Source organism: Tinamus guttatus, unplaced genomic scaffold (genome assembly GCF_059628265.1).
Source record: "Tinamus guttatus ecotype Peru unplaced genomic scaffold, ASM5962826v1 Tinamus_guttatus_pri_ptg000602l, whole genome shotgun sequence".
NCBI classification, from domain to species: Eukaryota; Metazoa; Chordata; class Aves; order Tinamiformes; family Tinamidae; genus Tinamus; species Tinamus guttatus.
Window position 1 is genome coordinate 2,764,914 of NW_028289136.1, and position 24,486 is coordinate 2,789,399.

Here is a 24,486-nt window from a genome sequence, read left to right on the forward strand (position 1 = left end):
TTTCTTGTGTATGACAATACACCATAAAAGAGTAAAACAAACAAAAAGCAGAAAAGAGCACAGCTGCAGAAGACCTGCTAAAGATCTTAAAGATCTGTAATTTAATACAGACTCTAACAGTGAAAATTAGTTTTAAAACATATAGCATTATTATCAAGTGTTAGTATAGTTCCCAATAATTCTGCTGTGACTGCCTCTGCTGACCACCTGTAGATTTGGAAGTAGCATTAAGGGAGGATCATATTTGTTTCTGGTGATCTGTGTTGGCATAAAATAGCCTCTGTTTTCAGCGTGTCCCGTAAACAGCATTAAATGGATTAGAGGGGAGAATTAATTTTTGCTTATGTGATTCAATGCCTGGATGCCTGCGTAATGCTGCTGTGTTACTACTTAGTCATCTTACCAATTACAGGTGCACAAGTAAAGTTGCTGTGGAGCTGTTCAACATTTAAACTGCGTTTTGATACACTGGATGTGGTTGGGAGCAGCTTTGTCATGTTCTAGGATGGTTTAAGAGAATGAGACAGAAGATGTTCTGTCTGACCAAAATACAAGATCTGCAGTGTCATAAACTAGACATTTTATCTTTATGGCAGTTCCATTTTTAACTAGCAGCAGTTTTTTTTACATATAGAACACAGCTGACTTTAGCCTGCAACTCCAGAGCCTCAAACCCCATCTGAACTCTAAAGTCCCCAAACAATTTTAAGACCAAGTGATATATTTAAATTCCATAGTAAAGTGAATCTGCACTGACTATCCATCTCATCCAAAACACCTGAAGCAGCATGAGATTGAGACTAAGACCTACTTTGGGCAGTTGTAATTCCCATAGACTGTTGATTGGAGAGAAAGAGCGTTCCCCAGTAGGTTGAACAACACCGTCCCTTTCCCCCACACTCATGGAGTGTAATACCAAGTCTTCCATACATTTACTGCTGTATAATTAAGTTCAGCAACTGAGATAAGAGGTCAACTGCCCCCTTTGCCTCTCTAAGGAAATATTGCATTTTAACAGCTTCTAGACCTATGCAACTGCAGCAAATAAATGTGCATTTATTTTGAAAAGTGTTTTTCCCTTGCATTTTTTTTTACGTTCTGTACTGAATTGCTAATAAAAATACTTTTTTAATGGAACACGGAATCCCCATGGTGCTTTAATAGACTGCTTTTATTAAAAACAAACAAACAAAACCAATGTAATACATTTTGTATTTTATGCATTTAGCTTTTGTTACTGGCGTTTCTACATGTGAAAATTCCACTCCTATTTCATATGCTGCAAAGCCACTAAACCAGGATGACCAGAATCCCAGCAGTCTCCTAATGGTGGTGCTAAAGTACAGATAAATTTCTTTTTTTCTTTTAAAAACAAAACAAAACAAAAAAAGCCAACAAATACAGGTACAGATAGTGAATATGCTTTACAAAATAAATAGCCAACATATTTGTCATCATTAAAACTGGCAATTTAGATGGAATTTGAAAAAAAAAATGCTCTCAATACCTTCGGCATTTAAGAGCAAGGTTAATATATTTAGCGAGGTGATTAGTACATGTATATACAGACTCACTATGGCCCTGGTTCGTCATTGGAATTAACAGTTCTCTGCACTTTGCAGGGCAGAACATCAACAGTACCACCTCACAGGATGTTTCTTTTGTCAAACAAGGTACTTTTGCATCCTAGAAATACATCCTAGATAATATTTTAATGAATTCTGCACACTCATACTTCATGCTGGAGAGATCTGGCATAGCATTAAAGAGGATTCAGTTCTCTACTTGCACTAGTGGTCATGTAACAACCCCCAGTCTTTTGCTATTTTATTTTATTTGCTTTTATTATTTTATTTGCCTTTTTTTTTTAACACCTCACAAAAAAGCCCAGCGTGGCGCAGAAAGACTTGCCCTTTTGCTGTCAGTTTAGATGTAGGAATCAAACCCACTTCATTTAGGCAATACCAGCATCCAAATATCACAGCTATCTCTACCACTGAATCCTGTAAGTGCAATCTTACTGGAATCCATTTTCGGTGAATAAAAAAATGAAAGAACTCCCTAAATTTACATAATAATCTGCAGACAGCAGTTTCATTTGAAATAAAAAATGACATTTGATAGCACAAAACAGAACAGCAAGAGAACAGACACCATCAAAAGAGCTACTGGTTTCCTCTTCCAACTTTCTCCCCTCTTTATTTTTACTCCCAAGGCTTCTTTTTGGCAATAACAATTCAAAAGTCACTTTATTTTGTCAATTTTGCAACCATTAGCATCCTGAGAGGTAGTGTATCTTCTATCCATGTGTTTGGCGAGATCATCATCTTCTCCCACAGGGCAGTTTCAGCTGAAGTAGAATCCATCCAATCTACTTTAGTTCCATAGCTTTTACCTAAGAAAGAAAAAAAAACAGTTTTAAGAGAAACATTAATCTCTTAATATGCTTCAAATTTGAGAGCAGATAATCATATCAGCACCTTTTGTGTAAAAATATCGAATTGGATATTGAAAGTACTATATCTTTATACTTCTGTCAAATGTACTTACTGTCAGCTTTGCACAGAAAAAAACCATTATCTTTTTCCTCTGTATGTGTGCATTATTATTTGTCTTATTTTGTCACAAGCCCAACACAGAATAATAAATACAGTGGCTTAGGCCTCAGTTAGATGCTTATTTTTCATATAGATGGAACAACATACAGAGACTTAACATCTAAGAGGAATTAAAAAAAATAGGCCCCTAATTTTGGTATTGAAATACAAGCTTGGCTACTCCAAAGTTCAGTCTGAGACTTCCTCCCTTATTTTTTATTTTAGGTTCTGCTTATAAACCATGCAAGAAGTTCCTTTGGTAGAAGTCATTTTTAACTTGCATTGAAAGGACTCCAAACACATCCCTCCCCAAGACCAAAGAGGGCAAAGCAAGGGACAAAGCATAAAGATTGAGAACATTTGCAACTTTTCTATCAACTCACCTTCCTATACTGCCTTTTATGCTAAATGATTGTTTGCATTCATAGTAGTAATATTTTTCATCTTTTCTCTATTCCTTTTCAATATCTCCAAGACTTACCAGGCATTCTCTATCTCTCCTTGTATCTCCACCCAGATGGTCTCTACACCATGTACCCTATTTTGCATGTGTAAATTTGTCAAAGATTATCAAGATTTTGGGTGCAGATACCACATATTCTGTGCTTCCAACAGCACCAGATACTATGAATGGACAAACACAGATTTATTTCTAAAGTTTCTCCTAACTTGTCAGTCATTCTCATCCATCATCATAATTCTTCTATTTACATTACAGTATCCGGGCTGAGGAGTAAATAAATTAATGAAACTCTTTACTAAATAAATAGCTGAAAGGCTGTTCCGTGATCTTTGCAAAACGAGAAGAAACAGAAAGGTGAAAAAATGAAACAAAGACTAAGTAATTGAAGGATTAATCTGCTAAGAGCCCAATACCTGTTCCAAGGCCTATCCTGAGACCTCCCAGAAAGTGGTTGGCTAGTTTGTGGTGATCCCAGACCGTGAGTTCTACGCAGGCTTCTTTCAGGTCTTCTGGTTTAAAGCCATCATAGACCATGGTGTGGTTGAACACTGGGTTTGCAGTTTTTGCCACTGTTCTTGTTTTCTGACGACTCTTCCTGCTAGTATCTGGAAGAATGGTACTTTGGAAGAGAAAGCATCATCAGTTTGGTCAGCACAGAGTGCAATAACCACACTGAATAGCAAAAAGCTACTGATTTACACTATTCTTGGAGAGTCATAATGTGGTGCTTTAGCAGCCTGGAGCTAGGCCACAGGCTGCATTCTCAGCCCCTTCCAAGAAGTACTGGCAGGATGTGTCCACCCATGGGCTTCAACCAAGGGCAAGGAAGGCAGGTGGGGAGGAGACCCCAGGCCGCTCATTTGTCGGATCATCAACAGTGAAGCTGAAACCTGTTTGTTGCTGCCAGAGATTTCCCAGCCATCTTGCTACGCTTCTCTTTCGCTTTTAATGTGTTTGTGGAAAGACAGGAGGAAGAAACACAACCGTGCTTCTCCTTCCTGTCTCCTGTGGTTTGCTAAGCTAAACCGTACTCTCACAACAACCTTTTGTGTTTAAGTGCAGCTAAAAGCAGACGTAAGACCTAATTTAATGTTGACTAGCCATCCCACTAAACAGCTAAGGAAATAAAGTGAAAGCATAAGGACTATAAAAGAAATGATTCCAGCTCAATATTCTCCTTCCCAATATCCTTAGCATATTGAAGGTTTAAGTCAGTCCTGCAGGATGATTTGCACTAATTACATGTTATTTAATTTAAATTTAAAGAAAAAAAATGGAGGATTAGAAAGCATTATTAGGTCACTGCATGTGATGTTTATAACCACAGTTGTTACCACTTAATAAAAGAGTTGAGCCTGTTGCCTCTCTGAAGAGGAAGGTCATGGCATTCCTTCACCCAGATGTGGACCTCACCAGTGGTTGGAATCTTTTTTCCTTAAAACAGAACAGGAGACATACAGCAGTACTGAATACTTCCTCCCAGTACAATATTTGGTAAAAACTCTGCACAATGCATGAGAGAGAGAGAGGATGGAGAATAAAACTGCTAAATAAGAAATTTTTCAAACTCGGGAAAAACATTTATCATGAAAATTGAGAGCATGTCTTTCCAAATTTACTCTGGACACAACCTCTCTGCTTCCAATTGGATGGGGTATTCTACCCTTTCTGTCACAAATCCTTCTGCAACTACATGGTATTATTTTTATTTAAAACTGAATGAAGTATTATTTGTTCTTTGCAGTACTTTCTTCCCGCCATGAACAGGAATTTAGGGAAAAAAGAACACTCTTAAACCTTCATTTCCTTTTCTTTTTTTTTTTTTTTTGTCTTTTACCTTAGTCTAATTACTTTTGACCTTTTCTCATCTTCAACAGTCATTTTTACCCCTACTGCCTTTCTAAAGACTCAGAAGCTTATCAGGGTGATTACTATAGATGCCTGAAGGTCCTAATTCATCTGTATCCTAAGTTCCCCCTCCACCCTACTTTAGAAAGGAAAGGTCTTGTTCTGCTCTCACCACCTCAAGACATTTGCCAAGTTCTCTAATGAGATTTTTCTACTTATATTGGAACTAGACACTTTGTTATCTGCACAGACTGCATTTCAGACCTAATAGATTACAACAATTATAACCACAACATTAAAATTTCTTCTGTAACAACAATAAAGACAACAAAATGGCCTTGGATCCTACACTGAATTAATGACGAAACTGACCCTCAAGACAAATTTATGCTTTTATATTAAAAAAGATGGCTGAAGGGTTGTTGTTTGTTTTGCTTTGATTTGTTTTTAAAAAGAAAAGCCCCAATCCCCCAAAGGCCTGTCAAACCCAAACAAAGGTAATGTGTACCTCCAACAGGCTGTGGGACGTACTGGAGGGCTATTTTCATTTGCCCTCTGTTTTCCAGTTCAAGAGCCATCATTGAAGCCTGAAATAATAAAAACAAGCAAATGAATAAATAAATAAAGAATCACAACCCACAAACCTTGCAGTTCACACTCACAGTTTACTGTGCAAAGTTTTCCTGCAGAAACAAGCTGGACTTCTACAAGAGATTTTTTTTCTTGTTTTCTTACCCTTCTGTCTTGGATCAGTTCACAGGACATTGAGAGATTTAAAGGCAAGCCTAAGCACTTGACAGTGCTAAACTGGATACATATTCTCAGTAGACCTACTATATATTCAGAAAACAAGTGCCCTTATATATCTATTACAGCAACAAGACATAATGAAGTATGCTGAAATTCCCACTCCTTAGTCTTTGAGAAATTTTTGTGTATTATTAAAATAGTTGGCTATTACTATACTAATGGAAGCCTCAGAATTGTATTTTCTGTTCACTAAAGTGAATGAAATGATTCTAAAGGGTACAAAAATTATTTTCTCTGCTTGAAAGACCTGCAGAACATAAGGCCTGAGTAAACAGTCACTTGGTCTTGCACTTACACAGTGAAAAATACAACCCAAATAACCCAACTTTAATAACCTACCCTTGGCTTAAGTGGAAACCAGTTGATCTGCTTGTTTGTTTTATCATTCCAGTCCCACGTTCCCAAATCTAGCTCCACTTCACCAAGGAAACTGTTCCTCCCAAAGGTGTCGTTGTGCCAGACAGAGATATTGAGCCTTTGGTTCTTTAGGACCGACTTCTCGATTTTATACTGCCAGGAGGGAGAAAGGAAAGAAAGAAAAAAGCAGTGGGAACTTAATCAAAGCCTTGTCTGAAAGTGGTAAGGTTGGAGAAGATAAGCCTGGATTCATACAACTATAACTAATCATTTCTTAATTTCAAAACAAAGCTCTTTTCATGTCTTAATCTTATTTTAAAACATTTTAAGTTCATACTTGGGTCTGTTTGTAAATATTATAGGCAAAGCAAAGTTTCCATGTTGTATCCATTAGTGGAAAGAAACAGGTACTTTTATGGAGCAAAGCATCTCATTTTAATAAACAGACACCTGTTTTGAGAGCATCTGGACTTGAACTGAAAAGTTCATAATATTTCATGCATATCACCGGCGTTTTTGTCTAGTAACAGTTCGATAAATACCCGCAGAATTTCATTGTAAACTGGATTGAAAGTTTTCTTTTTCACAGAGGTCTTCCGCTTGCCCAGCTTGTATTTTTCTGGAAGTAGGTAAGTCTTTACATACCTAAAATTTAAACAGGTAGATTAAGAAAAAAAAAAAAAAAAAAACCACCTTCCAACTTCCCCATTCAAAATACACAAGTGAGTGAAAAATAAAATACAATGGTTTTATAAAATAAAGTAATTCCATTTCACTAGTCATTATTTGTTAAGCTTGTGCTATCTAAAAGAGTGGTTTAAAAGTTATATAAATAGTGCTTATTTTTCCAAAATAGGACATAACCTTTCTCTGTCAGGAAGAATCACAGAAGCTGTTGGAGTTTCTCCTTAACCCATACAAATGCACAATGCTTAAATACAGTATGCACAGATCTAACATTTACAGGCTCTTACTCTCTTGGACACCTATCAAACAAGACTGACCATCCAGAAAGTTAAATTTAAAACCTAAGAGTAGAGTTTCATATTATTAAAGGTTTCAGCTTCCAAAGCTAATATATGCAGTAATTTACAGTGGTGATTCTGTATTCGTTTCAAAGAGGCAACAACCATGGAAAGCATATTATAGCCTCTTCATTCATTTATTTGGTTGTTTAATCCAACATATGATAGTGATAAAAATAAAAAGGAGCTTTCTTCATTTATTTACTAAAACAAACTTCTATCAGGAAAAATACATATAGTCTAGTTATACTTACGGATCTGAACGCTGTTGCTTAACATCTGCCACTGCCAAGTCTTTACATTGGCAAATAAATACGTGGAGCTCCTTCAGCTGCTCTACGTAATCAATAGCAAACTGGATGTTCCCCTTCACATCAACACTGCCGAAGTCTCCACTATAGATGCTCATTAGACTCCCGCTTACCTGTATCAAAGAAGAGGAGGAAAAGTTTTTAGGTTTTGAATTTGGCCAGATACTTCAAGATCAGGGTAGAAGTTCTGCTCAGAATTGAGACAGCAAAGAAATCAGCTGTGGCCTTTTAAGATGTAATTAAGAAACATGAGGGAGGCTATTATACAAGCTTCTCAGCAAGCAGATTAACAAAGAATATTACTTATAACTTTTAAAGGTGTTAGGCCAATCTTGCTATAAAAATGTGAATATGACATTAAGATAGAAGTAAAATGACAGGATGCTGCACAAATGGTGACTGCCTGTGATCAGACACTTTAAAGATCTCTTTCAAGCTGATTTTTTCAGAGCCTAGACTTTAAGGAATCGGGTCTTCTGAAAATAACGACAACAAAAAATTACAAATGAAGTAAGACCGAGTTAAATATCTGAATAACGCATATTTGAAAACTAAACCTAGATGAAGTAAAAAAGGAGGTATTTTTCTTTTACAAAAAAATTCTCTATTTTTCCCCCAAATTTTTATTTTCCCATGAAGTGCACATAACCTAATGACTTTTGGTTGACCAGTCACTGACTTAATCACTGCCCCACACCAGTACTGTCTCCTTTCACGTAGTCTTTTTTCTCTTGCTCCCTTTCTTAACACTTGCTTTGTGCACATTGCCCCTCATTTTGCGCTACAACTGCAAGCTCTTTGGGTAAAGAGACAGTATTGGTTCAGTATTTTCTTTGTAGAGTTCCCAGCACAGTGGAGTCCTGAGCAGGCTCCAGTATACAACTATAGTAAACACAAAATATGATCCATCCAATACTGCTTAGAGGAATCAACAATGCAACAATATCGGCCTTTAAAAAAGAAAAGTAGAATTAACTGGTTCCATTTATATACCATAACAGTGGCTTTGGGCATTCGGTTTTGTTGTTAAAGGAACTCCATGCAAGGGTTCATGTGGCAGATGGAAGGAAGGAAGGAGACAAAGATGCCAAGGAAGGAAAGATAAGGGGAATGAGAAAGCAAGTGGAATGCAGCAGGAGAGATTAGTGCAAGCAAAGTGCCATTAAAACAAGGCTTTGGTTTACATACAGAGGATAAGGAGGCCATGCCAGAAGAGCTGCTAAGATTGGTTAGAGAGCTGGGACTCTTCTTGATTCTGCCAAAGGAATAACTGCCTTCTGATGCTGTATCTGTCTCTCTGTCATCACTCTAAAAAACATCACAGAAAGAAAGTCTATGTAGGCACTATGCAGTCATAAGAAACATTTAATAACTATAAAACAGAATTTAAAAAATGCACATTGGGACTTGTAAAAAACTGAATTTAACCCCCCTAGGAGCACAACATTAATAATCAATATGTTCTTTAAAAGTTCACACACTTACAAAAATGTTGAAAGGGAATTTTTCAGATGGAAAGCCTTTTTTGAGGCAGTAATGCAACTACCCTCTCTTTCTTTAATCTCAAATAGCAACAGAAAGTTAAAAGTTAATTTTATTGGGACAATTAATCTCATTTTCACTACACTATTAATAAAATTTTGCAAATGATGATGCTCAGACCTTTCACCAGGCCCTTTCTGCTTACAGAAAGGGCCATTTCTGTTACACACACACTTCCATCACTTCTCAATTCTCTATCTTTAGGACAGTTAGTTGGGAGATACCATGCACAGTAGAAGAGCACTGAATACAACAACTGGCTTTTGGAAAACACCTTTATTGCAAGGGAGCAAGCAGAAACTATAGTTTGGGTTTACTTGGTCAGACTGTGTGCTCACAAACTCATTCTGTCTCCATGTCTTCCCTAGACAAAAGACACGACGTCTCCGTAACCTCCACACGCTACCCCAAGCTACCACCCCATATTCCAGCTGTGAACATATGTCAAGGCTTTCCCCCTCCTTTATACTGCAGCAGTTGCAGACCTTCCATTAGCAGATGCAATTGGTAAACATTATTTTCTACAAACTTTTTAAAAATAATATTTATAGAAATGTTTTTGAATAAGTCATTATAAGCATTTTGTTATCATAGCTTCTCTGACTACACCTATATAATATACAAACCACGTCTTATCAAGCTAAAATCAAAGAGGTATTACAAGACAGTTTTAAGACTAGTTACCTTTTTAAAGACCAATTTGGAGGACAGATTAACAGATTTGAGTACTGAGAATTTCTTAGAATATCACAAATGACCATCTTAAAACCATTTCTACTGTGACCAGATGATGTACAGTCCGTGGTTTCCAGACTGCAGTCTAGTACTAGACTGCTTCATTCAGAAACCACCTCAGTCAATTTTTTAACTGATTTAATAACCAGAAACTTTAACTGGTTATTTTTAGATGCCCAGCTGCACATTTCAAACTTGCTTGGTATGCCAGCTCCAACACTTTGAGCTACTAATCTTTTGATTTGTCCACTGTGTACTGCTTTAGAGAGTTAAAAAAAAGGCATTGAAAGGCTGTAATTTTACAGAATCTTTACTTAAAGAGGTGTAGTCCATAGACACTGAACGGTATTGACTTCTGCACTTGAAGAAAGCTCTTTCATTGCATTTTGGATAGTTCAAACTTTCAGAGGAAGAGCAGGGGAAGGCAGGGCAGAGCATAGTCCTGAAGGTGACCCTTCGGCCCTGTCAGCCGCTTGTTTTTAGAGAAACAACCTAAAATATTGATACTTCTGCTGACTCTAGTCATAGCAGGTTAATAACAGACTTTTTTGTGGTATTTATGACCCAAATTCCTGTGTCACACCTATTCCTGTGTCCACTAATGCAGATCCATCATTGACAGGACTCAGGTGTTCATATCACCATTTGGGAGACCTGGAAGACAGCACCTGTAACTTGGATTTGCTGCCAGCTTGCAGGGCAGGAGAGGGGGTTTCATGTGCACAGTAGCCACACAAATTCACATGTAAATCATTTACTGAGGTGCACAAGAAAACTGCAGGGACCTATTGCATTATCCAAATTTAACAGTGCTGAAGAATTTCCTGTTCTCCATGCCCTGTGACCAGTGAAGAATATCTGTATAGAAACACTCAGCCTCTCTACTTCGGATGTGCATGTTAGGAGCTTGGTGCTTGGCCCATTTACAGCCTCCACACTTCTATGCACCCACTGTTGGCAGAGTGAAGACTAGGCACCCTCAAACATCAGTGTCAGATTGGGAATAAGCTCTCAGTTAACACTCACATTTCCAAGGCCCCTCATTGTAGTCTTTTTTTTTTTTTTTAATAAAGTATACAAACTAAATTAAGGCTATGTAAAAAGTCACAGTATGTTGTTGGAAAATAAGGTTGTTTACATAGAGAAAGACAGCCAGGTACCCAAATCCAGATCCCTGGAGAGAACATCAAGTGAATACCTTTCTGAGAAGGGTCACCAGATGGTGCCATTCCACCATAGTGCATACAGTCTTGCAGGCTTATTTTAGCCTATAAACACTGTACACTCTAGAAAAAAAAATGCTTCAGCCTCTGAGATAAAACATGCTCTATATGTCAACTTGTACAGCAGGAAAAAATCTGTGGTTAGTGGGCTAAAAATTTCTGAACGTTCAATCAACCACAGTCTGCTGCTGCTTGTGATCACCTCCTCCTAGTTGCTCTACAAACTTATTCAATAGAAAACTTGGCAAACCCTGAAAATTACTATCTGCCTAATGGATAATACCACAGTAAAGGAAAGCTGTAGTTACATTATTTTGAACACAAAACTTACCTCGTCCTGTAGGAATGATGGTACTGACTTGCTCAGTCCTTTGAGTTTTTCAGGATTCGAGAACAGCTTCTCGGGCTCTGGAGGCACTGCGGAAACTAAAGAGCAGCGGCAGTTCAAAAGTTTCAAAAATACGTTTGTACATCGAAAGAGTGAGATTCCATAGCAGGGAATGGTTAGAAACAAACAACTTCAGATAAAACACATGCACATGCACAACCAGTTTACAACTTAGATGCAAGCTTCCCTTCATCGGACTCACGTAAGCTATGGCTAGGACAATCTATTTTGACATCTCCTGTAACACTGGCCACAGTGTTTTGTCTGGCATAAGTTTTCATGTTGCAAGACATCATGTACAAATACAGGCGCCACAAGAAAATTCTGATCAAACACAGTGAAAAAAAAATCAGTTTACTTTTCAGCTTTTCTTTCTAGAACAAGGCTGAGCGTGTTTATACACTAACCTTACTACTGTTGACATAAAGTCACCGTAAGTTCTTGGTAAAAAGTTGGTATACCAGCCAGCTGCTCTCTTATCTACTCAGTCTCATTAATGGCAATAGGAATATTTGTGTAGATGAAGCCATGTTTAGAGCTGAACAAAGATGTTACAAATATTCCTAGGGAGTTATATAATGAAATATTCCTTGGTAATTAGATAATATATCCCAATATCTTGCAGCAGATCTCTTCAACTTTTGTGTAGCTCTAATGAACTTTACTTTTGTGTTCTTTGATGATTTCACTGTACAAAGCTTAAGTGCACAAGTCACCCTTGCAAAAATCCTGTCTGCAGTAAACCCACAATTCTCAGAATTTTCTGTGCTCCAACCTTATTCATATTTAACAACATATTAAAATTCCACATATTAAAGGCGTTTGCACTGGATGCACATTGCAAAATACGCCAATACTCAGTATCTGCTAGCATGGAATCATTTAGCAACAGCCACCTACAATGACACTCAACTACTGCATAAATTTAAGCATTTAAAAAAATCCCTGACGGGATTGTTTGCAAGGCATAAGTCAAGCTCTTCCAAAGCTTTTGGCATTGAAGCTCAACTGGCACTAAACATATCAGTTACTGTCAGTATGCAGTTAGATGTAGTTTCCCATTTGGCAAGCATTTAGTCTAGGTGTATAACTTGTTAGTTATTTTTTTTTAAAAAAAAAAAGATTTTTAATTTATTAGTTTAGGTATCAGTGGAGAAATCTCTTCACTGTCTAGTGAAAGAATCCTGTTACTCACTTCCTGCTGCATTTCCATTCCTCTCTCGAGGCTGATCAGGTTTCAGATCTGCTCAGTGCAGTATTGACAACAGTCACTCAGGAGCAAAAACTTTGCAATGTTATAAATAGTATCAATATATTTTATGTGTGGAAAGTCTCACGCTTTCCCAAGACCCTGTATTTTTCTGGTTTACATCGCTCTCCTGAGGAGTTGGATCATAACGAAGGGAACAACAGCGTACAAGCTAAGCGAATCAAAAACGTGAATGGAATTTTCAAGAGGATTTGCTTGATTCTGTTTCCTCAGTTTGATTGTGTTGCCTATGTTTCCAAAATTGCACCCTCCATAAATTCGACTCCAAAAAAATGCCACTTTTTTCTGCTAAGTAACCGCATATTCCAGACTAACATTACAGCGTATTTTCAGTAGGGTCTACCACTCAGCTCTCTATTTCAAAGCAAAGTTACAGTCCAGTGACTCATCTATTGCTTAGAGTAAGTAATTCTACTTTGCTGGATTGACAAAGGGAATTGGAGAGGTTCGTTTTCAACAGATGTATTCTGAAGGGTGTTCTGTGTGAGGAAAAGTCAATCTTTCACCTTACAACACAACAGATGAACAGGCAAATTTAATTTTTAAATGGCATCAGTCTTTCAACTGGGTGAATATTCAAGGCTCTCAAAGACTTTATTAACCTTTTCATACGCAAAATGATCAAAACCTGAAATGCACTGATAGATGGCACAGTTTCTACAGGAACAGTAGGACATAAAATAAGTACATGACTTAAGAATAAAATAACACAATAAAATCTACAAAAGCATTTAAGTCATGCTGAAGCTAAACAATCTACAAGGAAAACACAATTCTTAACTTTGGAAAAATCTTTCACTAACAAACAGAGGACATCGAAAAAAGAATAAACTTCCATGCAGACACAAAATATATTTACCATCTTCAGCACTAAGAGCTAATTCTTCCTTTGGAATATTTTTTTTTCCTTTATCTGTGCAGGAAAAAAGTAACACATAGTTAGAAAGCTTGCTGTTCAGTATAATAAAACGGATTGCAGTGGTAGCCACGGAGTTAGTAGGAGTGAGGGCAAACCCCCGAGCTGACATGGTTAAATTCAAGAAATGCTTTCTACTTAGTGCAGTGCTTCAAGTCTGCTTCCCAGAAGGGATCTCAAATGTAATCACTGACACAGCTTCTCTCAGTGTTCTTGTAGCAATATTAGTACATCTATACCTATAAACAACGAACTAGTTAGATGCATGCAATAGCGTAAGTAATATTAGAGGAGCAATTTGTCCACAACAGCCAACATATTTCAAAATCTATGCCTCCGAATTCCAGTTTATAAATATACAGTCATTTTATGTCTTCTCATGAAAGAAGTCATGAAAACATAAAAAAAAAAATACTGAGAACACTGATGGGCAGGATAAAGGGAGACAGTAACAACAAAAAAAAATCTTATGGGACTGCAGATGGAGGCCTAAAATTAACTCCACAGTCCAATAAACAGAGGCAAATTTTCACTGCTTCTTCTAATACATGTTTGGTTATATTAACTGCTAGAATAAACACTTGAAACTCCTAAGTAGAGTTTTTCATACTTCTACTGATTTGTTCCAAGCAAGTGGCCTAGAAAGAAGGGCAATTCTTGTTCATTACTAGTTTGGGTATTTGCCAATACTTCTGCTACGTAAGACTTTCGCACTATCCAAGAAATAGTTCATCAGTGATTAAAATAATGCGTTTTTTTTTCCTGAATCCAGTGTTGTTTCAAAACAGAAGCAGAAGCTGAAAACAAAATTCACTTCCTGAATAAGCACACGAAGTACTTTTAAAGTGAAATCCATATTTATGTCTTACTTTGCTTCTCAGTAAGTAGTATAGAGAGTAGTATTTAGAAAAAATTACTTATTTTCTCAAAGTGAATCTCCTGCCAAGGTTCAGGGTACTAAAATGTTATTTGGCAAAGCTCTGTGGAAGAACAGCGTGAACATAGTTAAGCCAAACTGGGGGGCATAGGAGACACAGACAACTTTGTGCTCACTTGAGGTGGCTGATGGAATGTCCTCTAGACTTTTGGAAGGCACTTTCCTATCTGCACTCCTTTTCAAAGCCATCAAAACAGGGTTTAATTCTTCTGAACCTGTTACAAGACAAAACATGTGAACACTGCACACCAAGGACATGCCATTTTAAACAGCTCGCTAAAGAAACAACTGATCTGTCACAGAAAGCTATTTTGACCTTTGGCAAGCACAATGAACATTCAGTGAAAATACACAATAAATCCACTGTCATAAACTGAGGGATGCATTGTATTCAGTTACTTCAAAATTAAAGATAAAGGAGTAAGAAATTATACTATTCTTCTATGATACAGATGTTCAAAATGAGTTATGTTATGAATCAGCCCTAAAAAGTTATAGTTTTGCTTTTTCTCTGTGTAAATTTGTCCTTTTATTTCCTCCCCTGTGAAAATGAGCTTCTATTTTAATACTTGAATAAAGAAACCCAGCGCTGGAGAGATTCAGATTCCTGGAATTCGCATGTACTTGTCTCCCAGGACAATATCAAAGCAGATCCAGCTCCTTCAAAATTCTATTTTTCCGACTCTTCTCCCTATCCCACTTTTGCCCCCACCAGCCAACCAGCTAGGCCTTGCAGAGATCAACGCTGTAACTCTGAGTTAAAACATAGTCTCTTTCTCTCTTCCTTATCAGCCATGCAGATCAGAGTTCTCATTGACTTTCATTGGTATCTCACTTAAATAAAACGCTACACGGTTAGTTGGCAGACCCTTGAAACTTCACAGATTTCTCAGTTTCTCCATGCAAGGAAAGTCAATTCCCAGTGTAGCCTTTTTATTCTGTTCCTGAGAAAGTATCTCCTCTGCCTTAAGCTCTTCAATGACTGCCACGCTTTATCCATGGACTAGAACTGTCATCTAACCAAACAGTGAAAATCCTGGTAAATGATCACTTCTTCTTTACAACAATATTTTAGTGCAACAGGTAGCAATACGAAATTAAAATAGCACTAAGTTCTCTCTGGAATAATATATTTCAGTATTGTCTTCATATCCAGCCATTCCAATTTACTTTCAAGAAACAGCTAACAAGAATAAAAAAAATAAAGTCACTTTTTTTTTTTTACTTCATCTTTTTTTGGATGTTTAAAAGAAATACCAATATATGAGCAATACAATGTTACTAAATTGAAAGAGTTGTCATAAGGGAGGAAGCAAAAGGTAAAGCACCCTTTGCATAGGGTATGCAAAGTCATACAATTGATTAATTTTGCTAGGCTTGACCTAATCAAAAAAGATTACTCAATGCAGTACGTGCTTATCACAACATTTTCCACCTAATCTGTCCCTCCCACCCCCAAAATATCTAAAGATTCAATAAAGGAAGTAAGTATCACAGAATTGATCTCATATGATAGTTCTCATATTTCAAGATGGCTGTTAAAAAAATTGTAGCCATGGTTAACTACCAAACACCACGAATTTTAGAAATTAAACAGCTCACGAGTTGAACTTCTGCTTCCAGACTGGGAATCAGAGTTTTCATCTGAAAACTCAGATCCCAAACTTGAGCTGCCACCTTCCTCTTCATTGTCATGATGAGATGTTAGGCAGAGTTGTGTTGCCTCTGGCTGAGGGAAGTTACTCTCATCCTTAAGGGGTGTGCTTGTTCTTCTGAATTTCAATGGTGCTTTTAATTCTGAATTATTTTCAGAAGCAACCAAGGGTGTGCTGCTTCCACCTGTCTTTAATTTTTCATTCATCTTGAACAACTTGATTGTAATTGTCTTGGTCTCTCTTTCTGCGGGGGGAACATCTCCTGGAGCCATATTTCTCTGTTCCCTTTTATAAAATGTAACATTTCTTTTAGGGAGATCAGAAGCTTTAACATCATCGGCCACGCAATCAGACACTGAACTTTTGGCATTTTGTTCCAAAGTCTCCCTCCTGATATCTATTTTCATCTCTGTATGATAGTTACTTGGAGCATTATGATAATGCGGTGGCATTGTCATGGACAGAGTAATCTTTTTTGATGCAGACATAGGATCATGAAACTTTTCTTGTCCATGCAACTCTTTGGACACTGGAGAATATTCAGATGCTTCCCTAAGAAGCTCTTCCAGGGAATTACTGACTTCAGAGTTTGTATGAGTTGAAACAAAAGTGGTTTTGATTGTTTCTTTTATTTCTTGAGGATGATCTCTCTCTTGCTGGTAGGGAGAATATGTACTTTGTCTCATTTGGATTTCATCTTGCATTTCCTTATCTATATCTTTCAGAACAGGAGATGGCATTTCAGATGCCTCTTTCAGAAGCTTCTGCAAATTAATATTAAATATATCATATTCAGCATTGGATGGAGCAACTGCTCTTTCTATGGTCTCACTGACCTCCTGAGGTGACACTGCATCATGCTGATAGGTCACACGTTCAACAGGTATCTCAACAGCCCCAGCTACTGCATGGTCTGAACTCGTTGGTTCCCGTGATAAAGTATTAGCGGCCTCCTTCTGAAGCTTCTCCAAGGCAGAACTCAATCCCTGGGGCTTGAATGGAGCAACTGCTCTTTCTACGGTCTCACAGACTTCCTGAGGTGACTCTGCATCATGCTGATAGATTACACCTTCAACTGGCATCTCAGCAGCCCTCGCTACTGCACAGTCTGAACTCTTTGGTTTAGGAGGTGAAGTTTCAGGGGCCTCCTTCAGCAGCTTCTCCAAAGCAGAACTCAATCCAATGGGCTTGGATGGAACAACCAACCTCTCTATGGTCTCACTGACTTCCTGAAGTGACTCTGCACCATGCTGATAGGTCACACTTTCAACAGGTATCTCAGCAGCCCTAGCTACTGCATGGTCTGAAACCTTAGGTTTAGGAGGTGAAGTTTTGGAGGTCTCCTTCAGCAGCTTCTCCAAAGCTGAACTCAATCCACTGGGCTTGGATGGAGCAACTGCTCTTTCTATGGTCTCACTGACCTCCTGAGGTGACTCTGCACCACGCTGATAGGTCACACCTTCAACTGGCATCTCAGCAACCCTAGCTACTGCACGGTCTGAACTCGTTGGTTCATGTGGTAGAGTATTAGCAGCCTCCTTCAGCAGCTTCTCCAAAGCTGAACTCAATCCAACGGGCTTAGATGGAGCAACTGCTCTTTCTACGGTCTCACTGACTTCCTGAGGTGACTCTGCACCACGCTGATAGGTCACACCTTCAACTGGCATCTCAGCAAGCCTAGCTACTGCACGGTCTAAACTCTTTGGTTTAGGGGGTGAAGTATTAGCGGCCTCCTTCAGCAGCCTCTCGAAAGCAGAACTCAATCCACTAGGCTTGGATGGAACAACCAACCTCTCTATAGTCTCACTGCCTTCCTGAGGTGACATTACATCACGCTGATAGGTCACACTTTCAACAGGTATCTCAGCAGCCCTAGCTACTGCATGGTCCGAAACCTTTGGTTTAGGAGGTGAAGTTTTGGAGGTCTCCTTCAGCAGCTTCTCCAAAGCAGAACTCAATCCACTGGGCTTGGATGGAGCAACTGCTCTTTCTGTGGTCTCACTGACTTCCTGAGGTGACTCTGCGTCATGTTGATAGGTCACACTTTCAACAGGTATCTCAGCAGCCCTAGCTACCGCAGGGTCTGAAACCTTAGGTTTAGGAGGTGACGTTTTGGTGGTCTCCTTCAGCAGCTTCTCCAAAGCAGAACTCAATCCACTAGGCTTGGATGGAACAACCAATCTCTCTATAGTCTCACTGACCTCCTGAGGTGACATTACATTACGCTGATAGGTCGCACTTTCAACAGGTATCTCAGCAGCCCTAGCTACTGCATGGTCTGAAATCTTTGGCTTAGGAGGTGACATTTCGAAGGTCTCCTTCAGCAACTTCTCCAAAGCAGAACTCAATCCCCTGGGCTTAGATGGAGCAACTGCTCTTTCTATGGTCTCACTGACCTCTTGAGGTGACTCTGCATCATGTTGATGGGCCACACTTTCAACTGGCATCTCAGCAGCCCTAGCTACTGCATGGTCTGAACTCTCTGGTTCATGTGGTGAAGCATTAGTGGCCTCCTTCAGCAGCTTCTCCAAAGCTGAACTCAGTCCGCTGGGCTTGGATGGAGCAACTGACCTCTCTACGGTCTCATTTACCTCTGTACAATGAGCCATATCCTGCTGTAAAGTTGATTGTACATTCGAACTAGTTTGTGATAGAGAATTCATTGTATCACATATTGTCATTTCCAGCCCTCCAGACTGATTTGCTAAAGCTTCTCTGTGCAGTTTCCGCAAATCATCTTTACGTTCATTATTTTCATGGCTTGTTTGAACCGTATTTTCTGCGGTTTCATTTATGTCATCATATTGTTTGTCAAACTGCTCCTGATTTTGATAGTTAACTGGTTTTCCCCTCTTTTCAGAGGACCACACTATAGTTACCTCTTTGTTTGTCTTCTCCAAATATGCACTTTTTGGTTTTGTTTCATTCAGACCTTTAGGGGTTGAAGATTCTAATGGCAATTTACATACTTCAGGATCTATTTTCTCTATTTTTTCTCTTTCAGATTCTCGTATTTGCTGTTGATTCAACTCTTGTTTGCTCAGGTTACCTCTGCCTATTTTGTCTTCCTTTGATTCTCTTTGGTAGGTTATTGAACTAACATGATTTGGCAAAGAAACATCTCCCTCATCAATCCGGCTCTGTAATTTCACTTCAGTATTCCAGAAATTTCTCAAACTCTGAAACTGTGAAGGATTTGAAATTTGATTCTTGAAATTTTCATTCATTTTTTCTTTTAATGACCAAACCTTGAATTTGGGCTTCTCTTGGGAATAAGAAACACCTTTTCCTTGAAACATTTCTTTCTCATCTTCATATTTGCTTTCTGGGGAAGATGAACTTACACCAACTCTTGGCTGTACGTTATTGTTTTTTGGTGGTTTTGTACATCCATGAACTTCACCATCAGATTGAAGTATTGTTTCTAGTTTTTCAACTGCATGGCCTGGCTCTAACTCAAAAGAGTTTTGGTGTTCATTTCTTGAAGGCTGACTTTTGTCACTTAATTCAGTTCTTTGTAACATATCGCTGCTTTGGTTATGCAATCCATTGGATAAGTATCCTGCTGTGGGTTTTATTTTGTCATTTTCTTTGAAGCCTTTTAGCATGCTGCTGTCTGATGCATTAATACTGACATCAGCTTCTTTCTGTTTTGGACCAGGGATAGTTTTTTCCCAGAATTCTCTAATCTCCTTGATTCTTCTTTTTTCTCTAATTGCCTTCTCTGATTCACATGTCTGAGGTGGCTGCTTGTATTCTTGATGTTCTAAGAGACTTGATTTTTTACTTTCTTGCATGATTTCTTTATCAGATTCTTTTTCTTCACCTTTTCTACAGACAAATCCAGTTAGTGATTCCTCACTCTCTTTATCATTCCTTTCCCCTTGCTTAGGTTTCTTCTTCTCTCTTATCAGCTGTGTGTCTTCTCTTTGGAGAAGAGCTGCGTCTCTTCTCCAAGGAGGAGAAACACTCTTCATTTTTTCAGTCTTTCCAAACAGTGACTCTTCTGTAACTTGGGTTTTTCCATCCATGTAAGGCCCACTATGATCTGTAGCAAGAACTGCTTTTCTGCTTGAGAAGTCCGTATCCTCTTTGGGTTTCCTGCCTTGCAAGCTGGCCAGTTTAGGTTTCCTATCCCCAGAACCAGAACTTCTTTTAAACCAATCTAATATTTTTGACATGGGCTCATCAGATGCTTCCACAAGTTCAGCAGCTGGTTTGTCAGGCTTGCAAGTGTTTTCAGCATCTTGTTCCTCAACAAGCTCAGGCTTACCTTGTTGAAGACCTGCAGAATCACTATTTGACACCTCACGTGCTTCTGTCTCAGCAGAAAGCAGATGTCGGTCTGCAACGTAAATAAATTTGTCAGAGTTAGGAATGGGACATTAGACTGTAAATTCATTTCAAAAATATCTTTCAGTTTTTACTCATTTGGCAGAGAAAAGAGTTCCCGGTGTTTTTGGAAGAACCATACAGCCTGCAACGAACTGGAAAAAAAAATCTTCCATTAAGATTTCCTCTTTGCAGTACAGTCCTATTACTTTCTGTGTTACGGTTGCAGGAGGATGGGAGAGATAAAGGGGAAAGAGGTTGGGTTAATCCATAACCTAAAGGAAATAGCAAAGTGGAAGGGGGCAAGTGGAAGGATGCTTGTGCTTCGTTACATGGGTAAATCCCCAAGTCACGACTGCATTACTAGCAAGTACAGTCACCAAGAAGACTCCAAAAATGCTTCAGTTCTCACGCAGACAGAACTGTCCGATCTTGAGACAGAAGTGCTGACTGAGTGCCATCATTTCACCTTCACTGTCCATGATAAACATGCCTAGCCAGGATATAATCTGATTATTAATTCTTAAAAAAAAAAAAAAAAAAGAAAAAGAAAAAAAAAAAGATCTTATTAACATGACTAAATGAGAGCATTAAAATATAAACAAATGGCTTAGGAAAGTAGTTCTGAAATATGTAGCACCTTCCTATTATTTCTGTTTTTTAGTTAATAATTTCTAGACCCTAATGATTTGAACACAAGTGAATTTGGACTATGTGCTTTTGCATTCTGTTCATGAATCCCATCAGTTCTCTTACCAGGAAAGCTTTTTAGTGACTTTGGTTCATTGCTTAAAAATTGCTCTGATTTATTTTCACGCATCTCATCAACGATCAGTTCTTTGTTGTTATTTGCTGGAACAGTGCTGGAAGGCTTCTCTGGAGTTTCAAGTTTCTTAGAAGGCACTATCTTTGTCTGCAAGGTTTCACTAGCCAGGAAGACTGACCTATTACTGTCAGGAGGACTGGATGCTGAGGTATCTTCTTGTAAAGCATTTATTTCATTTCCTTGTAAAGTTGATGAATAAATGCCCAAAGGTTTTACAGCAGAGATTTGTTTTTTCACAAGTGAATCTGAACTAATAACATCGTTTTCACTACCCTTCATTTCATCAGTTTCTAACAAATCAAACTCCCCTATTTCTCTGCCATGATGCAGTTGTGGGCTTTGTGGAGGTGTTCCTTCACCTATGCTAGAAGAGAACCTGACTTGTTTTAGTCTTTCCAGTGAAATTTGTGAGGAATCTTCCACTTCCAGAGGAGAGCTCTTCTCAGCTTCTCCTTCAAAAATAGTTGAAGTAGGAAGACCACTCTTAGTCTGAGCATCAAACATCTGATTAACACGAAGAACTTCAGAATCTGTGGAGCTTGAACTTGAACTGCGCTTCAGAATGCCCCTAGCTGGTGCACCATTAACCCTGCCAGTCCTTTTAGCTGGTTCTGGAACAACGTGTTCTCTTTGTGACATCGGATCTGTGGCTTTCTGAATTAATTTTCTAGCTTTTGGGACAGGAGGCTTAACTGGACTTCTCTGTGATTGATTAGTAGGTTCTACACAAGACTTCTTAGGCTTCTCCATTTCGTTGTTTAGTAAGTTTGCTTTAGGTTGGTTCTCTTTTGAAGGTGACAACATTTCTGGAAGACATATATAGAGAAGAAATTTTGAGTTTATGTGCCATTCATCGACATAAACAGAAAGGTAGGACAATGTGCAGACCCAGAATGCAGCAACTGTATTCATTTATTGAACGGATTGAATACACTTGACAATTAAATACACAAGAGAATTCAATATAGGTGTTGATTTCATTTGTGTATAAGAACAAGGCTTGACAGATGAAAACTGTTTAGTTAGTTAACATTTCTAGAACAGGATTCTAAAGAAAAGGAGCACAGGATCAACATAATTCCTGCAAGGGAAAATCTCTGCAGGGCAGGTTTTAAATACATAAACACTTCTTCAGGTTCAGAACATAAACAACACTCTGCAGAGAAGGGGAGGCTATTTTCACCTTCAAATGGAAAAAGGTAAAAATGCAGGAGTAATCTCCCAGAAGGGGTGTGTGTGCACACATATATATTTATATATATATATATATATGTATTAATTTCTAATGTGCAAGGGAAAAATGAAGAAAGATTGAGAGGTAAGTTTGACTCTTCTTCTGCAGGGCCAACAGGATCAATGACTAATCATTAGAAAGGCATTTACACCAAAATCAAAGAAAATTCTCTGTTCTCTGTCCTTCAGGCCAAAACTACCCTCTTATACAGTGTTTAATGCAGACTACAAGTATGAATAAGGGAAAGGAAGCAAAATATTTACTTGCAGGAACCAGCCATTTCTTAAGTATATATGTTTTACATGAACTATTTGAAAATTCTAAGTTGCACATTTCATCTTACAATAAGAAGTGAAAAAAGAAAAAATAATTTCCATACCCACCATGATGAAATTCACATGCATGTGATATGCAACTAAGAATATTTACCCTTCTTTGACAACTGAGGTAGACTGACTGGTCCATTTTCTGATTCTCCACTGTTTGGGTTCTCACCTGATGAAGTTGAATTAAATGGATTTCTCCTTTGCTAAAAAAAATAATATTAACAAAAAAGACATTATAACTGGAGTCAAAATATTATACTAAATATGGCAAAATAAAAGAAATGGCAAAATAAAGTGCAGCAATTTATTCTGCCTCACTACCCTGTCAGCAAGGAGGCTAAAAGCATGCTTCTCATACAGGATACACGACAAGAAGTTTAAACAATTAAAACTAGTGAACTATCAAAAATGACAGCAGTAGCCCAACCCTACTCTTTTTGAAGTCACCAACAGCAGACATAGGCCCATACTTAATGACCCTTCAGAATCACAAGTTGTTGTGAACTAGGCAGTCTTCTCTCTACTTCTATGCCTTTAGAGATATTGGAAGGGAACGAGACAATTCTTTTCCATGGTTGAGGAGGCAGGAAACAAAGTCAAAACATACCCAGCCACTGATTATATTTATAATAGGACTTTAACACTGAACTTCTCGTGGTTTCCCGTATCTCACTTCAAGACCAAACATATTCAATTTTTCTAATTTATTATCTTTCTCCCTCAATTCTCTAATTATCTTTACCACTGAAAAACACACAAATTGTAAAATATAACTTTTGCTATATTCACTATATCATACCTTCACTGGTGAGACTGTTGCCTTCCCAGATTGTCTCTGTGGTTTGTCTAACACAGAGGCTGTTGTTTTAGAACTGCAAGGAAAGAATATATAATATCGTCAGCAGCCACGACATTTAGTCTAAACCATTCCCCCCATCATCTTTATTTTCAGTGCCAATATAGCATATTTTTCCATTCAGTCTGTTTTCACCGTATTTAGAAGCAGGCTTCCCTCTTTCCATAGCAAGGGGATATTCTTGCTGCTTTCCTTGCAAAAATATCTTTGCTCCCCCCCCCAAAAAAATCAATATAATTACTACCTGATAGAAAAGAATTCATCTTTCTGGTATCTTTTAGTCTATTAATTGAAATAAAGCCATTCCCCAAATCAGATCAATATTAACATCTCTGTCTTTTTCATACACTAGTACTTCTAGGGCTGGAGTTTATGTGGAGGAAAATGCTAAAATCTGATGAAAATAAGGAGTTTTGAAAACTATCCAAGCCCGGAAAACAAGACAAAACAAAACAAAAACAGAACAACATCACTACAACTATGCCAAAGAAGAGATATGCCACAAAAACTGTTATGTCCCCTCAGTGGTACACATTATATGCTACTCCTTCAATTAAGATGCCAGCAAACCACAGGTTTTATAAATAAGAAATTCAGTTATTAATTGTGATCCTAACCAAGCACATTCCCCAAAACTTTTAGATGTGGATGTTAGATGTGGATTTAAATACAGTTTTCATATAGTGAAAATATATATATATATATATTTATAAATCCAGGATTATCCATTCATCACATTCAGTCTACTAACTTCATATAGAACAACGCTGGCATTAATCAACTTACTTGATTATGCTTTTTGGGGTGAGGGGAACAGGATGAGGCAGGAAAAGGG

The 24,486-nt window shown here is 38.1% G+C and overlaps 1 protein-coding gene across 2 annotated transcripts; it reads right to left on the reverse strand.

The window, feature by feature from the left end:
* Positions 1–1,935: 1,935 nt before the first annotated feature.
* On the reverse strand, positions 1,936–20,343 carry SYTL2 (synaptotagmin like 2). Of its 2 annotated transcripts, none has more exons than XM_088534952.1 (14): positions 17,109–20,343; positions 16,025–16,916; positions 14,539–14,637; positions 13,429–13,482; positions 12,495–12,542; positions 11,243–11,337; positions 8,600–8,719; positions 7,355–7,524; positions 6,618–6,720; positions 6,058–6,228; positions 5,417–5,495; positions 4,395–4,494; positions 3,474–3,679; positions 1,936–2,395 (listed from the first exon to the last, which is right to left on the reverse strand). In XM_088534952.1, the coding sequence occupies exons 1-14, from the start codon at positions 20,256–20,258 to the stop codon at positions 2,250–2,252; spliced, it is 5,433 nt and encodes a 1,810-aa protein (XP_088391078.1). In that variant the 5' UTR covers positions 20,259–20,343; the 3' UTR covers positions 1,936–2,249. The 2 variants fall into 2 exon arrangements, with proteins under 2 accessions (XP_088391078.1, XP_088391077.1); XM_088534951.1 differs by having other exon boundaries at positions 16,097–16,828; positions 17,057–20,315.
* Between the last annotated feature and the right edge of the window lie 4,143 nt (positions 20,344–24,486).

Excerpts from the sequence above, each read along its gene's own strand:
- SYTL2 (XM_088534952.1), bottom strand. The coding sequence starts at position 20,258 with ATGTCAAAAATATTAGATTGGTTTAAAAGAAGTTCTGGTTCTGGGGAT. Across the intron at positions 8,720-11,242 it reads CATCATTCCTACAGGACGAG|AGTGATGACAGAGAGACAGA; the intron begins GTAAGTTTTGTG and ends GATGTTTTTTAG. Across the intron at positions 3,680-4,394 it reads CTCAACTCTTTTATTAAGTG|TACCATTCTTCCAGATACTA; the intron begins GTAACAACTGTG and ends TCTCTTCCAAAG.